General features: G+C 37.7%; 1 protein-coding gene across 3 annotated transcripts in view; it reads right to left on the reverse strand.

Moving 5' to 3' along the window:
- Positions 1 to 15,173, reverse strand: part of unc5db (unc-5 netrin receptor Db) — a 175,904-nt gene that overhangs the window by 3,822 nt on the left and 156,909 nt on the right. For all 3 annotated transcript variants that reach the window (XM_053480677.1, XM_053480676.1, XM_053480675.1), the window contains 2 exons: positions 9,781 to 10,005; positions 1,037 to 1,186 (listed from right to left, as the gene is read on the reverse strand). In XM_053480677.1, coding sequence (XP_053336652.1) covers positions 1,037 to 1,186; positions 9,781 to 10,005 — 375 coding nt within the window. The remainder of the gene's footprint in view (positions 1 to 1,036; positions 1,187 to 9,780; positions 10,006 to 15,173) is intronic.

Here is a 15,173-nt window from a genome sequence, read left to right on the forward strand (position 1 = left end):
AGTCACTGAGTCAGCACGGCTAAAAGAGCCGTATTTGAGAATTTAAAAAAAAAAAAAACAGGCTCGAACCCAAATCTCTGTTAATTCCAGCACTCGGGTCGCTCTCAGGTTAAGCCTCGTGCCCGCTACGTGAGCGCCACAGAGCAACATTGGCTTTGATGTTGAATTAATTTCAGCAGCGGTGAACAAGAGCAGCCAGTGCCCTTGACTTCCTGCAACCCGCGCTTTGTCACTGAGGGATGGAAAAGGTGCATGATGGGACTTTTTACTTCCTGCTGAAAAAACTTTCCTTAAGCAATCAAACTTTATCTTAATGTATACCCCGTCACTCCTCTATCTCTAGGATCAGCTTCTTCTTTATTTCCTCCAAACCCTAATCCATCACACGTCCTCGCAGCTGATTCCAGATCAGTGTCAACAGGACAGCTGTTAAGCTGAAGGAGATGTTGCGAGAGATTAAATCCGGCCTAGCGGGACCCTTACACACTCGACGCGACTCATCTGGTGATTAACAAGCCTTCGTGATGTTAGCAAGATGTTAGATCATCATCATCATCAATTGATGTTCGAAATCTGAGTGTTCTGCTGGAAGCCATTTTGGTTGACTGTTTTTCCTAAAACAGGATGTAACCCTAGTGTTTTATTCTTTAATTTATATCCAAGGTAGGAGTATTCTCCAAATTAAACTAATATGTTTATTTTTCTCCCATGATATCATTTATCCATGACAGCTAGCAACCCTAGAAGGCCAATGGCTAGCTCTCATTTCCCCTGACACACATAGCACCAGCTGTGAACTGGCAGAATGCTAACTATCCCGATCTGCATCCATCTCATACCAGACGCATGCAATTAATTAGTGTCGCTCTGAATGATTGAAGAAGGTCAGCCTTCCTACACAATCTCCATCTTGGGAATCTCATGAGATCTACAGCCAAGTAAAAACATCTTTTTCTACAAAGAAACTGATCGACAGTAAGTATCTGGAACATTTCGCTGTTCGTGTAGAAGAAATAAACTATGTAAAGGTCTTTACCTGACAGGTGCTAAAGGGTTTGATGCTCCATGGGAACTGGGGCAGATCCTGGATGGAGACCTGTAGACTGTTGGTGTTCCCTTTAAACAGAAGAGTCTTGGGTTCCTCCAGGAGCAAGCCATGTCTGTTGCTCTCTGCAGTCACCACTCCCTGTAACAAGGCACAAGAAAGCCATTGGATTATATTAAGCACTCCAACAGCCAGATCTTCTCCTGCCATTCTCGAGGGTTCTTTAGCTGATTGCTGCAACCTTTAAAGGTCTCCCCAGAGGCTTAAACCAAAGATGTAATAAAACTGCTGGACTGGTGTTATATGGAAGATTCTCCCTAGTTATGCTACAGAGTAAGAAAGTTCCTGATACCTCTAGGTATGATTCACAATGGTGATGACATGAACCTTACAGAGATCACACAATCCTCAAAGGTGTGATTTTGTATGAGGTGAAGATGTTAGGATGGCGCTGCGGGCAGATGATAATGAAATGTCAGACATGCCCTGCTCTAGTTTGTTATACAGAACTTCTGTACTCTTAACAAGGACCATCCCCAGACCTTCAGAGATCCTGTGTTGGAAAAGGACACGGGGTTACTAGCTACTAGGACTGCTTCAGAAAGCTTGCTCGAAGGCTACCTTTACTACACACAATAAATCTTCATGCGCCAGCTCCTCATTTAACAACTTGATCATTACATTTCAGGTTTTGCTGTTCTAATGCAGTCCACTCTTTAAGTTCATTCAGTTACAAGATCATTAGTATGAGACACTGATGTTGGGGTATCAAGGAATTCCAAAGGTTGAATTCAGCCAGAGTTCTGTGCAAGATCTTCCAGTCAAACTATAATACACTGTGTCTTCTTGGAGCTTAGGTTGTGGACAAGAGCTTTGTATGCTGGAACAAGTTTGGACCTCTTAGTTCTAAGAAACAGAAACTTTTTGTGGCTACAGTCTGGGATAGAAACACATATTGGTGTAAAGGTCATAGGTTTTAGGGACTTACGTGTACGTGTTATGTCTGATGGATTGTAGCTGACCTGATGAAGGATGAATAAAGGGATTTAGAGCATAAATATCTTTTCCCCAAACTAGCTCTTGAAATAGTTCATCTGATTTTAGAGGTTACAGAATCAATTGTGGCATTATCATTATTAACACTATGTGTCAGAAATCCTTTTCCATGAGTAGGTGTCAGTGAGTTTTCAAATCAACATTCCATCCTTCTATTATCTTTTACACTTGTCTAGTGTATAGTTAGGGAGGTCTGGAGGTGTAAGGCATCAGTGCTAACCACTAAGCCATTGTGCTGGCACTATATAAACATTTAACCTATGTAATGATATAACATCTCTTTATTTTCCATCATCCTTAAAACCAACTTTGCCCCAGTGGAAAAACACATTTGTGATGGAAGTCCCCTTAACTTATTGCGACAAGACATTTCACAACTGAATAAAAACAGGTTTAGCCGATGTTAAAGTCTAAATGGTACACTTTTAATAAGCACAATTAAACCCACGGCTCTGTATCCACGATTTAATCCCACATATAAAAGTGCTTTAAAACAACAACAATAACAAAACAGATATCAACAGTATTGTTGTGTGTGAGTCACAGATTTTATGGTTGATGGTTCAGGGAAAAAAAAAAAAAACCTGGCATCAGCATATCCACTTTTAGAAAGAGCTGGAATCCTCAGAGGATCCTCGGTTTTCTGGGCTCAGATGAAAAATGGCAATGCAAAAAACAGAGCAAAACAAACCAACACACACACACACACACACTCACACACATCCCTAAAAAACAAAACAGAATCAACGTGAACTTTAGAAAAGTAAATTGAATTTAAACTGATTAACGGCTGCTTTGTTTTCAGGTGTAGCGCTGTTCATCTGTCATAACCGCCTTGTGTCTCACTGGCTTCCTCTGATATATGTGTGTGTGTGTATATTTGTGTTTGTGTTGTGTGTGTGTGTGTGTTAACGGCATCTATTCTGAGCATTCTCAATCTCGCCCTGCTTACTGATAGCAGTGTGAGCACTCATGCAGCACTCCACTGATTGATTCTGACATGAGTCTGTGTGCGTGTGTGTGAGAGAGATGAAGAAAAAGAAACAGCAATGTTGACAGCTTTATGAAAATACAAACTGTAATCATGCAGCGCGACATCGGCTTTTCGCTGAAAACAAAACTTGTGGTTTGCTTTTTGTCACCTTCTGTTTTTTTTAACCACATCACACTTTCACAATAAAACATGCTGCAAAACGGGAAAAAAAAGGTGAGTGTAACATCCGCCAACAAACACTGCACGCTTAATTATGTCCCGTGCTGCATTAGGAATTAGCTGTCTGCTAATCCAGAGCAGTGATTGAACTGTTTCAGGATCCTGTTAAAATAAATGTAATATGGGATAAACCCTGGAAGGAACACCGGGATACCACAGGGCAAAATATACTGTAGATACACATTCCTACCTGGGATTGTAATGGAAATACCCTGTTCAACTAACCAGAGAAAACATACTCCTTCTCTCTCTCTCTCACACACACACACACACACACACACACACGATAACCCACCTGGAGCTGTGAAGCGACAATGCTGACTGCTTTAGTGCAAAAAGTATAAGACTTATCTCAAATGAAAGTAAGAAAAGTGTAAAAAGGAAGTGCGATCAGAGACATCACAGGGAAAGCAGCGTGAAAGGAAGTCCTGGAACATCTGGCTTAAGGTCGAGACGATAGGATTTTCTTCTTTTTTTTTTGGCTTTGCACAAGACTGAGTGACTCTTCCATCAGGCTCAGTTTGATCTGAAAAGATCTGGTGACATCAGATCTGAACTTAACTCCGGCACTAGCAACAAAAACTTGTTAAGGAACTTGAGAGCCCCAGCACTGGGAATTACTTAACTACTTCTTTATTTATTTATTATTTTTTTGGTATGAACTGACTTCTAGAATTTATGGTCTCGCTAAAGGGCCATCCTAGCTCTCTGAAATCTTTCGAAGCTGGCATTATCCTCTTAGTGTAAGCCCTCTCAGCGCCAAAAAGTCTAGATGGCATTTTGGGTCCTATCTGGATTTGCTGCACCATCATCCGACGCCTATTTGAAATAAACGGATTACTCGGCTGCAAATAACTTCTTTCACGTGGGAAACACTCAACCACCGGCAGCTCATGAACACATCTTCAATCTCCACCGACTCGACTCATTCCTTCTCCATTAGCCACCTGCGGCTGAGCACCTGCGAGCTCGAGTTAATATTCCCCATCCGTTCCTATCACACTGCAAACAACGCTAACAAGAACAGTTCAATAGATTACATTATTAAAGGATAAGATAAAGCCAAGATGCTATTTTGCAGCCTGAATGGTAATACGGGAATCCACTCATTCAACTGACCAGTCATATCTGCTAAATCTCCATTTATTACCTCTTTGCAAAAATTGGCTTTTGTGATTTGAGAAAAGTGTTAATTGAAAACAGATGGTTGGACTTTCTGGCTCTTCGAAGGTGTAAAGAACATGAAAACAAAACCAAATACGACAGCAAAGCCTTGACAGCAAAACCAAAAACACCAACTTAAAATGACAGCAAACACCAAAAAAAATTACAACAAAACCAAAACTGAACACACAAAACTAAAACATGAGAAAGACCATTAAAACAAGGCCATAAAACAACAAAAAACAATAATATCAAAAACATGCCAAAAACAAGACAGTGTAACATAGTCAAAAACATGACAATAAAATCAAAAGCACCACAACAACAACAAAGACACAACAATAAAATCATAGACATAACGAAATGAAAGAAATAACAACAAAACCAAAAGCATTGTAACAAAACCAGACACGAACAGAGGTGGGTAGGAATGAGTTACATTGACTTAAGTAACTTTTAAAAAAAAAGATTACTTCTATGAGTGATGTTACTTTTTACTTTTACTTGAGTAGATCTGTAAAAGATCTGGCTCCACTCGACTCCATACTTTACTAACCATTTATTCTACACATTAGATATTCCTTATTTTTAACAGAGAAGTGCAGCCGGTGAATCTTTTGTTTCACCAATTAGACGTAAAAAACAAGAATCACATGAATCAGTTTGGCCAATCAGCTGCAGTAACAATAATAACATGTGGTCACATGACCACACACAAACTGGCGGCATAGTGGGAAAAAAAAGTCAAAAGAGAATAAACAAGCCTGGCGTCATATACAGTGCATGTTTCGCTTATACACAGTGCAAACAGACAGACATTTCAACAACTAATAAAAAAATACTGTATATACACACACTAATAAATATATATACATTACTGTACAAAAGTACTGTACATATACAGTACTGTGTAAAAGTCTTAGGCACCATATACTGTATATGCTGTGCCAATTTTGGCTGTTTTACTTATAGTACTGTGCAAAAGTCTTGGGCACATACAGTACAACAGATTCTTTTAAAAGCATTTCTGCATAAAAGAAACTTCTATAAAGAGCAATAAAGAGTAATAAAATAAACAGTGACTATTTGGAGCTTAAAATCAGGAGTTTTGACAGATTTGTGCAGTATTATAAGTAAAACAGTTGTTAGGTTTTACTGAGCTTGCTGGAGAATATGAGTTCTTCTGGTAAACCATGACAAAAAGAACAAAATCATGACAATAAAGCAAAAAAAAAAAAAACATGCCATAAGAATCAAACATGACACCAAAAAAAAAAAAAAACAGCAAAACTAAGACACTATAAAACAGAAACACAGTAAAAACAAAAACAAACAAAAAAAACCTGACAGACATGACAGCAAATCCAAGAGAGTTAAGGGGGATACTTAAGGACAATTCCGAGGGGAATGGAGTAAAAGAGAGGCCTTAGAAATGCTGTCAATTAAAAAATTGGTGGCTGTGTAAAGTTTAAGGCCTCGTGTTTAGGGTTTCAAGGGATACTTGAGCTGCAACAATGCATACTACAAAACAGGGTCATGACCAAACAAACGACTAAAGAGTGTGACTAAAAAAACAAAAACGTAACCGCAATCCCACTACAAGCAAAAAAAAAAAAAAATAAATTATATATATATATATATATATATATATATATATATATATATAAGACAAAGTAACAAACATGACAATAAACAAAAAATGCAAAAAAAAAACAAAGAAAGTATGAAAACAACAAAGCCATGACAAATGACCAAAACCAATATCACAACTATACAAAGCACTTTAAAACACTATATATAAAAAAAAAGACATAACCCCACACATAACACCAAATCCAAAAACACAATTTTTGCAAAACTAAAACGCAACAAAAATCAAAACAACAGCAAATCTAAGAAAACAAAAACAAAACCAAGTATATAATCATGAGTCGCTGTTCTGTTCCTTAATGTGTTTCGAATTTACAAGTCAAGCTTTACAGCTCATTAGCCTGCATGTGAGTACAAACCTCCTCCTCACACGGCTTTTTTGTTGTGCTGCACAAAATCACAGCATAAACCTCCGGTCTCAACCAGATGCCCTTTGAAAGTAACGTTCACCTCAATCCTTCTGAAAACAAAACAAAAACACTAATGGACTAATACAAACGTCCTAATTGGGTATTGTATATAAATGTTTAGAACACTCTTCATTTAGGATAATGTATTCATATCCAAACCCACACACACACACACACACACACACACACACTGACGGGCTGACAGAAACTCAGTGACCCTCTTTATTTCCTGGCTTGTTAACACAGCAAGTCTTCTCCTCTCAGTGATGAATCACAAGGAGTCTCGAGGTCGAACAGTTTAGATGTCAGGAGTCTGAACATCATCATGGACAAGATGCGCTTGTGTGTGTGTGTGTGTGTGTGTGTGTGTGTGTGCGCGCTTGAGCTCATTTGCCTGTGGTTATGGTAGTCAGTGCCAGACGTGATGGTTCCAGTATCTTAGACACAGCTGCCCTTTAGGGGGTTTTAAACACTGCAGTCTATGTCTTTATTTATTTATTTATTTATTTATTTATTTACTTTGAGAACCGTGTAATAAACAACACTAAACATCGATCGTTGGAACATGTGGGCGAAAAACGAGTGTTAATGAGAGAGGTCAGAGTCGGATAGACTCGTCAAATACTTTAAAAAAAATACTCTGGTAAAAAAAAACCAAAAAAAAAACCAGAAGAGCTCATTCTCTCACACGTTAACATGTACGGAACTCTAACGGCTAGGTTTTTTAATACTACGCTGTCCAACGGTGGCACGGATGGTGTGCAGTACTGTATATGTATCCTCCTGGATATTTATTAGAGTAAGTGCAGCAACTGTTTATTAACAATAAGTATTTCTATTTCCTCATGCACTAACAGTGCTCACCCTGACTAATCCCCAGCACTACAGCGAGAACAACCTGGTCTGGAGTATTTCTCCTTCAGCATGCAGATGGTACAGGTCATGACACAAGCAATATCAATCCACACCTCCATCTTGCCATGTGTCCTCTGATGGGGCATTGATGTAGGAAAATTATACATTACGCGACTCACCACCAGTTGAGCGCCGTTTGAACGCTAACGGGTCCGGGATTATGTTCATCCCTTTATGCCACTTAACACCAATTGGCTATCAGTTGACTGGCACAGTGTCAGGGACCATGTGCTTCCCTTTATAGCCTGTGAACACATTTTAAACGGATTTTCTCGGCAGCATCAAATCACAAGCTGATCTACAAATAAGACTGTTTAGATGTATAATCTGCCAGCTTACAATGTTAGGATTGCAGAACATTATTAAAATTATATATTTTTTGTTCCCTAGAGTGGTAAACTGTCCAGCTTTCTGGGTGTTGTTGAAATGTTTTTTAGAGAAACGTTGTAGGAATGTTTCTGGTTCAGGTTTTGGGAATGTTTGGGTAACATTCTGGGAACATTTTAAAAGACTTCTGGTATCAGTAAAGTTTGAACAATGTTTAAGGAACTTAATTTGTAAATTCTGGAAATGTTTTTTTTTTTTTTTTTTTTTAACAATCTGGGAACGTTCCAGTCCTTTTTTTTTGTTTTTTTTTTTTGATTTTTTGGTTTCTGTTTTGCGAATGTTTGGGTATGTTTTGGATAATGTTTTGGGAACGTCTTAACACGGATTGGATAATAATTTAAGAACTATATTTGTCGGTTCTGCGAATGCTGCTATATAACATTCTGGGAACATTTCAACAATAATGACCAGCAATCAACAGCTTTCAATCGACTGAAGTAGGTCTGTGTACAGAACTGTATAATACATTATTCAGAGCATAACCAATGGTTTTTGTAGTCCAAAGAAATTATTATGTCCTGGACCATTATTTCGGTGGATGTTTTTTAGCACAGGATAGAGTTGTGCAAGGAACTGAAAAATAGGTCAAGAATCATAATGTATATTCTGAAAGCCATGTGCTCTGAAAAAAATAAATAAATAAAACTGTCTACTTCTTCAGAGAAATAAACCACACACAATAAAAAGAATAGCCAGCTATGGAAAGGTAAATGTGCCCATTATACAGTACAACACCATGATTATAACTCTGCTGCAGTTACTGTATAGTGAATGAATTTCCACCTTCTGCCCAATCAAAATCAAGAATTCCTCCGGTAAAAAGAAAAAAAAATATATATAAACAACCTGTTTTGCCTGTTGTAGTCAAATTAATAGAATGAGTCACACCAGTTGAATAAAGCTTTAGTGAAGCCTTTATTCTGCAAACCGACTATAAAAAATGACTCTGGAAAATAACGATCCATTAGACATGGTTTTAAATTCCAACAAAAGCCATCTGAAACTCAGTCCTACATTTAACGGATTAGGGATTTATAGAGTGGTATGATTATGCACTTGCGTATAACTCCAGCTGGAAAGCACAGGGTTTGAGGTAAACAAATGTAGACACTTTTACCCTACTCTGAAATTAAGCCGAATGCAATCAACAAGCACAGACAACTTTTGCTAAATGATGTATAAATAGGGCTCGATGCGAAAATGAAATCAAAGTGCTTTTGATTCCATATCGTGACATGCTCTTCCATGTGAAACAGCCTAATTTGGCTGGAGGGACTTCAGGTACATCTGTAAGAACTTGGGTTATGGAAATTATCTGTCAGAGCTAAGACAATAACCCACAGTCAAGCTCACACCCACAAACGTGCCTTTGCTGATTGGTTATTATTATCGCAGGAGCCGCTGCACTTTATTGGAAGATTTCAGACAAAGACTAGTAGTTTTATTTTTGAAATGTGAAACTTGCACATGTGATTAAGGACATGATTTAACAAGGAAAGCTTTGATTTCAGGCTTAAACCTCAACCTCGAGTGGAATTAAAATGGTAAAATACTCACAGGCAAGTCTGTTTTCAGTGAAATAGCTGCATGCATGACACTGACTTGTTTATTTAGTCCTAAATACATTCGAAGGAATGGCAAAGCTTCATTCATTTTAAGCAATTGAAAGAATTCTTTCATACATTTTTGATGAAGATAGCCCACACACATACACTTTGTGTTAACCATGCAACTCAATATAGTAGTCATGGAAAGTCTTTGTATTGTATCTACTTAAACGTAATATTTTCCAAAAAGATTATTCTATGCCATATAACACTAGCGCTGCAATGCAGTTTAAATTATTCAGCGCTATTGAAGCTACTAGAATATTATTTAAAATTGACTTGTTTGCAGAAGATTTTAAGAATTTTACTCAAAAACACACAAGTGGTGCTGACCTGAAAGGCATGAGGCGTGTCATCAACGCAGTACACTCTTAGACTGTAGCTTAGAGATGAGTGTGAGCTACCGAACACTGCAACCTTTAGCCTCTTGGTGGCGCCGTCGGTCAGCGGATCCCCTACCAGGGCGTACGAACCCGGCTCACTCAGTAGCAGGTGGCACCTTCCAGAGTCCAGCAGGCAGTAGCAGGAAGTCGACTCGTCCTCTGCCGACATCACTTCCTGCGGATGGACGAGAAGGAATGGGTCGTATAGGAACGTCTGAATAATGCAGCCCGTTTGTAAGTCATGGCTCAAAGTTTACTGGAAAAACTGTACACTTGGTGAGAATTTCAATATGTTAAGTCCTATGTTGAGTAGTTAAAAGGAAAATTAGTCAATCCTTCTTTATGCACATAAATTCATGTTTTATAGTATATAATACTAGCTTAGAATTGATATACAAGTATATTTAAGAAATATACTAGTTTACATTTTATAATAATAATAATAATTAATATACCAGCATTTTTCTTTAATGCTTAAAGAGAAGTCCACTAAATTCTAACATTCTAACTATCCTTCAAGAGAAGTATAGCAGTTACCTTTTAATAAACTTAAATTTATAAATACAAAATATACATTCTCATAGAAATTTGTAGTTCTAACTATAGCCATAATGTTAAAAAGTTATTGTTTAGTTTTCAACAAAAATCTTGTTGAAAAATTCTATTTGAAGTTATAGAAAATTATAATCACAATTATAGTACAAAAATATAGTGTTTGGTATATAGTATATTAAACAAAATACATTTTAAATTAAATATTTTATCCTCACTGAGTTTATCTATAAAATACTAGGTCTGGTAAGGATACTTAAGTTCACTAGTATACTATTGATATAATTGGATTTGTAAGAGAAGTACATTGGAACACTGATTTAAATATTTGTATAAAGATTCAGTTCAAAACTAAATAAAACTATTAAATGGATGTCATAAATGTAGTGAATCTTTAGAGTGCTGTTAGTAGTAAGCATAAGTATCGTGCTTATGTGTCCTCCTAATATTTTTCTTTTGTAATTAGAAAATATTACAGTGAAACCTCGGATTGCAAGTAACGTGGTTTGCGAGTGTTCTGCAAGACGAGCAAAGATTTTTAATAAATTTTGATTTGGAAAAAGAACAAGTCTTGGTTTATGAGCAACGAGTATCATGCATCACGCATGCACTTCTTGTTTTGATGCGGAGCGTCACGTGATCACAACTGAGTCAATGGTTTTTCTCCCTCTCGCGCTGCGGAATTGTGGTTAAATTGTCTCCCTTAGTGCGCATCTCTTACTGGTATAATCAACATCCGTGCACGCGTGTACTGTTTACTGTGGGTGTGTGTTTACAGTGCGCGTGTACTGTTTCTTATAGCACATGTTTGTGCGCGCGTGTAAAGCAAAAGTCTCATAAGAGGTTAAAAATCCATTTTTTTCTCCCTCTCTGTTTCAGCCTGTGTGTGTGCGCATGTGTAATTTGACACCGTGCTGGGTGTCAAACACACACACACACACTCTGCTCCTCACAGAAACACTGCTCTGTCACGATTCTTTTCAAAGGTAAAATGTCGGTAAATTTGTTTGTTTGTTTTACTTTACAGCAGTGATTCCGTTAGTATGCGCTCACACGAGTGTCATTAGTGATATTCCTTGTTAATTTTTCAGACAAAACAGTCTTTTTGTCAATGTGTGTTTATGTGAAATTCAAATAGGAAAGGTTTACTGTGTAATAAAGTCTCATTAGAAGGTTAAAAATCCATTCTCTCCCTTAACCTCTCTTGTGTGTGCGCGCAACCATGCCGGTTCACACACTTTTTCTCGGGACGGGAGGGGCTTCACACACACACACACACACACACACACACACACACACACACACACACACACACACACACAGCGAGAAACACTTAAACAGAAACACATATGTTGAAATGATAAAATGATTTATTTTTACTTTTTTTTAAAGGTAAAAGGCAGGTTAATTTGTTTTATTTTTACTTTATAACTTGTATTAATTATTTTTACGTATTTATTTTTTTGGGCTGTGGAACAAATAATTTGAGTTTCCATTATTTCTCATGGGAAAATTGAATTTGCTTTACGAGTGTTTTGGAATACAAGCCCACTTCTGGAACGAATCATGCTCATAATCCAAGGTTTCACTGCACTTGTAGAATGAATTAAACTTTACCTCTAATTTAGCTCTGCCACTTATTTCATCTTCTTACATTCTTTCCTATCATGCACAGCTGGTTATGAATTGATGGTGGTTATGGTTGTAAAATGACTACTGGCGATAAGACCTGCAATGAAGGCAATTTATTGTCTCCATCTGCTGAGATGTCTGCTTCTATTCCCCCTTTAACTATGAAACCTTTGTCCAGCTGCTATACACAGCGGGAGCTGCACTCGCTTTGTTACAACGAATCACTTCACCAAAGCCAAGGTCGCGTCTCGATAGAACCACAGGGCTACGCTTATGTCTATCCAGAGCAGAGGTGTGTACATATAGTAATATGGTTTCTTTTCAATATCATTTCTTAGTCTGAATTCAGACTACAAGTATACACGGAGGTGAGGACGAAAGGACTCGACCTGAGCGGGGTAGAAGAGATGATGTATAAGCGTGAATAAAGGGTGAAGAGCAAGCTGTTTATCGAGGTGAACTGACAACACTGCTGGCTCTCGGTGCCTTAACAGAGAAGGTCATTGATCCGTTCTCACTGCGCTGACTATGACAGATCCAGGGCTGGTACTAAGGCTCTCATTTTCAGTGAGGCGAAAAAAAAGTCAATTTGCTTCTAAAACTGGAATTTTTGTTAAATCGCTACTGAGGTTTAAGGCCATTTGTTTCAACCCTGAGTATGAGCTACGGAGATAATTGCCTGTTTTTAAACCGAATAATTATGAGAAATAATTAATATCTCACTGAGTTGTGCTGGAATCCTGCAAATATTATTTCTGAACTGTGGCAGAGGTGTAAGACCTTGTTAAGCGTTCGATTTAGCACCGGCTGAGTGACCAGGTCAGGAGTGACACCCTCTACAGGGTTCCTTCTCAGATTGCTTCACTCTGCCGATATTTTCAGCTCGTTTTCCCCGGTGGAGTCGATCGATAGCAGCTGTGTTTGATGGCCCTTTGGCCCGAAGGTCTTCTCTGTTTGACAGTTCTTTTGCCCTCACTGTTATTACATGGCAAAATTGTCTTGTTTTTTTTGGTTTCCTGTACTGTTTTCTCACTTGTCACCACCTTGTTCTCCTCTTGCTGCATTCAGAAAGACTCACCCTTTCCCCCCAACTCAAGAGATAAAGCTTATAAGCAGTGACATGCAGTAATAGGTCTGGTATTTTTTTTATAAATACCCGACATGAAATGTGCTGCTTCAGAATTGTACTTCGCAAATCTGAATATTTTTGCTTTTATTTAAATGTGTAAGTGAAGTTTGTAGCTCAAGGTCAGATTAAAATTTCAGAACACTTTATCCAGAGACTGAGACAGAGCAGAAAAGCTCATTTTCATTCACCAACATTTAAGCCAATGAGCCAAACCAAAATGTGTTAAATCTGAATTTGACAAGTCAGTCTATGTTTCGTTCATCATTTCAGGTTTATTCTCCACATAAAACTGACAAATTATATTGATAGAATAGATATCAGTTAGCAAAAAGATGGCAGCTAAGGTATCTATCTTAGGTATGGGACTAGTTTGCAGCTTAGTTCTCCACAACTAATGTATCTGACTAGTTTACAGGTAAATTCTCTACAATTTACAAATCTGAGTAGTTTACAGTTAAGTTCTCTACAACTAATGTATCTGACTAGTTTACAGCTAAGTTCTCTGATTAGTTTACAGCAAGTTAGTTTACAAGTTTTTTTATTTTTATTTTTTAGATTTTTTCCTTATTTACTCCCTAATTTAGTCGTGGCCAATTCCTCCCCGTCACTAGGGGGCTCCCACATTAAGGCGGGAGGGCCGAAGACTATCCTCCGAACAGCCGACCGCATCTTTTCCAACTGCTTGCTCATGCACCATTAGGGGCGGAGTTACACACTCGGAGGAAAGCGCTAGATGCTCCTTCCACGTGCGCGAGCTCACAGACGCCCCTGATTGGCTATAGAACCGTGATTAATGTGGGAGCACTAAGTACCTCTTATCCCTCCCCTCTGAGAGAGCTCGGCCAATCAGCTCTCTCTAGACCTCCGGCTGTGAGAGGTAACAGCATCGAGCATCAACTATCGATAGGGCAAGCACTTTACCACTACGCCACTCGGAGGCCCACTACAGCTAGTTTTTTTTACAATTAATGTATCTGATTAGTTTACAGCCAGTTATTTGCGATTAATGTATCTGACTAGTTTACAGCTAAGTTCTTTACAACTAATGTATCTGATTAGTTTACAGCCAAGTTTTTTACAACTAATGTATCTGACTAGTTTACAGCTAAGTTCTTTACAATTAATGTATCTGACAAGTTTAGAGCTAAGTTCTTCACAACTAATGTATTTGACTAGTTTACAGCTAAGTTCTTTACAATTAATGTATCTGACTAGTTTACATCCAAGTTCTTTACAATCAATGTATCTGATTAGTTTACAGCCAATTATTTGCGATTAATGTATCTGATTAGTTTACAGCCAAGTTTCTTTACAATTAATGTATCTGACAAGTTTACAGCCAAGTTCTTTACAACTAATGTATCTGACTGGTTTACATCCAAGTTCTTTACAATTAATGTATCTGATTAGTTTACAGCCAGTTATTTGCGATTAATGTATCTGATTAGTTTACAGCCAAGTTCTTTACAACTAATGTATCTGACTAGTTTACAGCTAAGTTCTTCACAACTAATGTATCTGACTAGTTTACAGCTAAGTTCTTTACAACTATTGTATCTGACCAGTTTACAGCTAAGTTCTTTACAATTAATGTATCTGACAAGTTTACAGCTAAGTTCTTTACAATAATGTATCTGATTAGTTTACAGCCAAGTTCTTTACAACTAATGTATCTGACTAGTTTACAGCTAAGTTCTTCACAACTAATGTATCTGACTAGTTTACAGCTAAGTTCTTTACAACTATTGTATCTGACCAGTTTACAGCTAAGTTCTTTACAATTAATGTATCTGACAAGTTTACAGCTAAGTTCTTTACAATAATGTATCTGATTAGTTTACAGCCAAGTTCTTCACAACCAATGTATCTGACTAGTTTACAGCTAAGTTCTTTACAACTATTGTATCTGACCAGTTTACAGCTAAGTTCTTTACAATTAATGTATCTGACAAGTTTACAGCTAAGTTCTTTACAATAATGTATCTGTTTGTTTACATCCAAGTTCTTTACAATTAATGTATCTGACTAGT

This window comes from Clarias gariepinus, chromosome 21, assembly GCF_024256425.1.
Source record: "Clarias gariepinus isolate MV-2021 ecotype Netherlands chromosome 21, CGAR_prim_01v2, whole genome shotgun sequence".
Taxonomy (NCBI): domain Eukaryota; kingdom Metazoa; phylum Chordata; class Actinopteri; order Siluriformes; family Clariidae; genus Clarias; species Clarias gariepinus.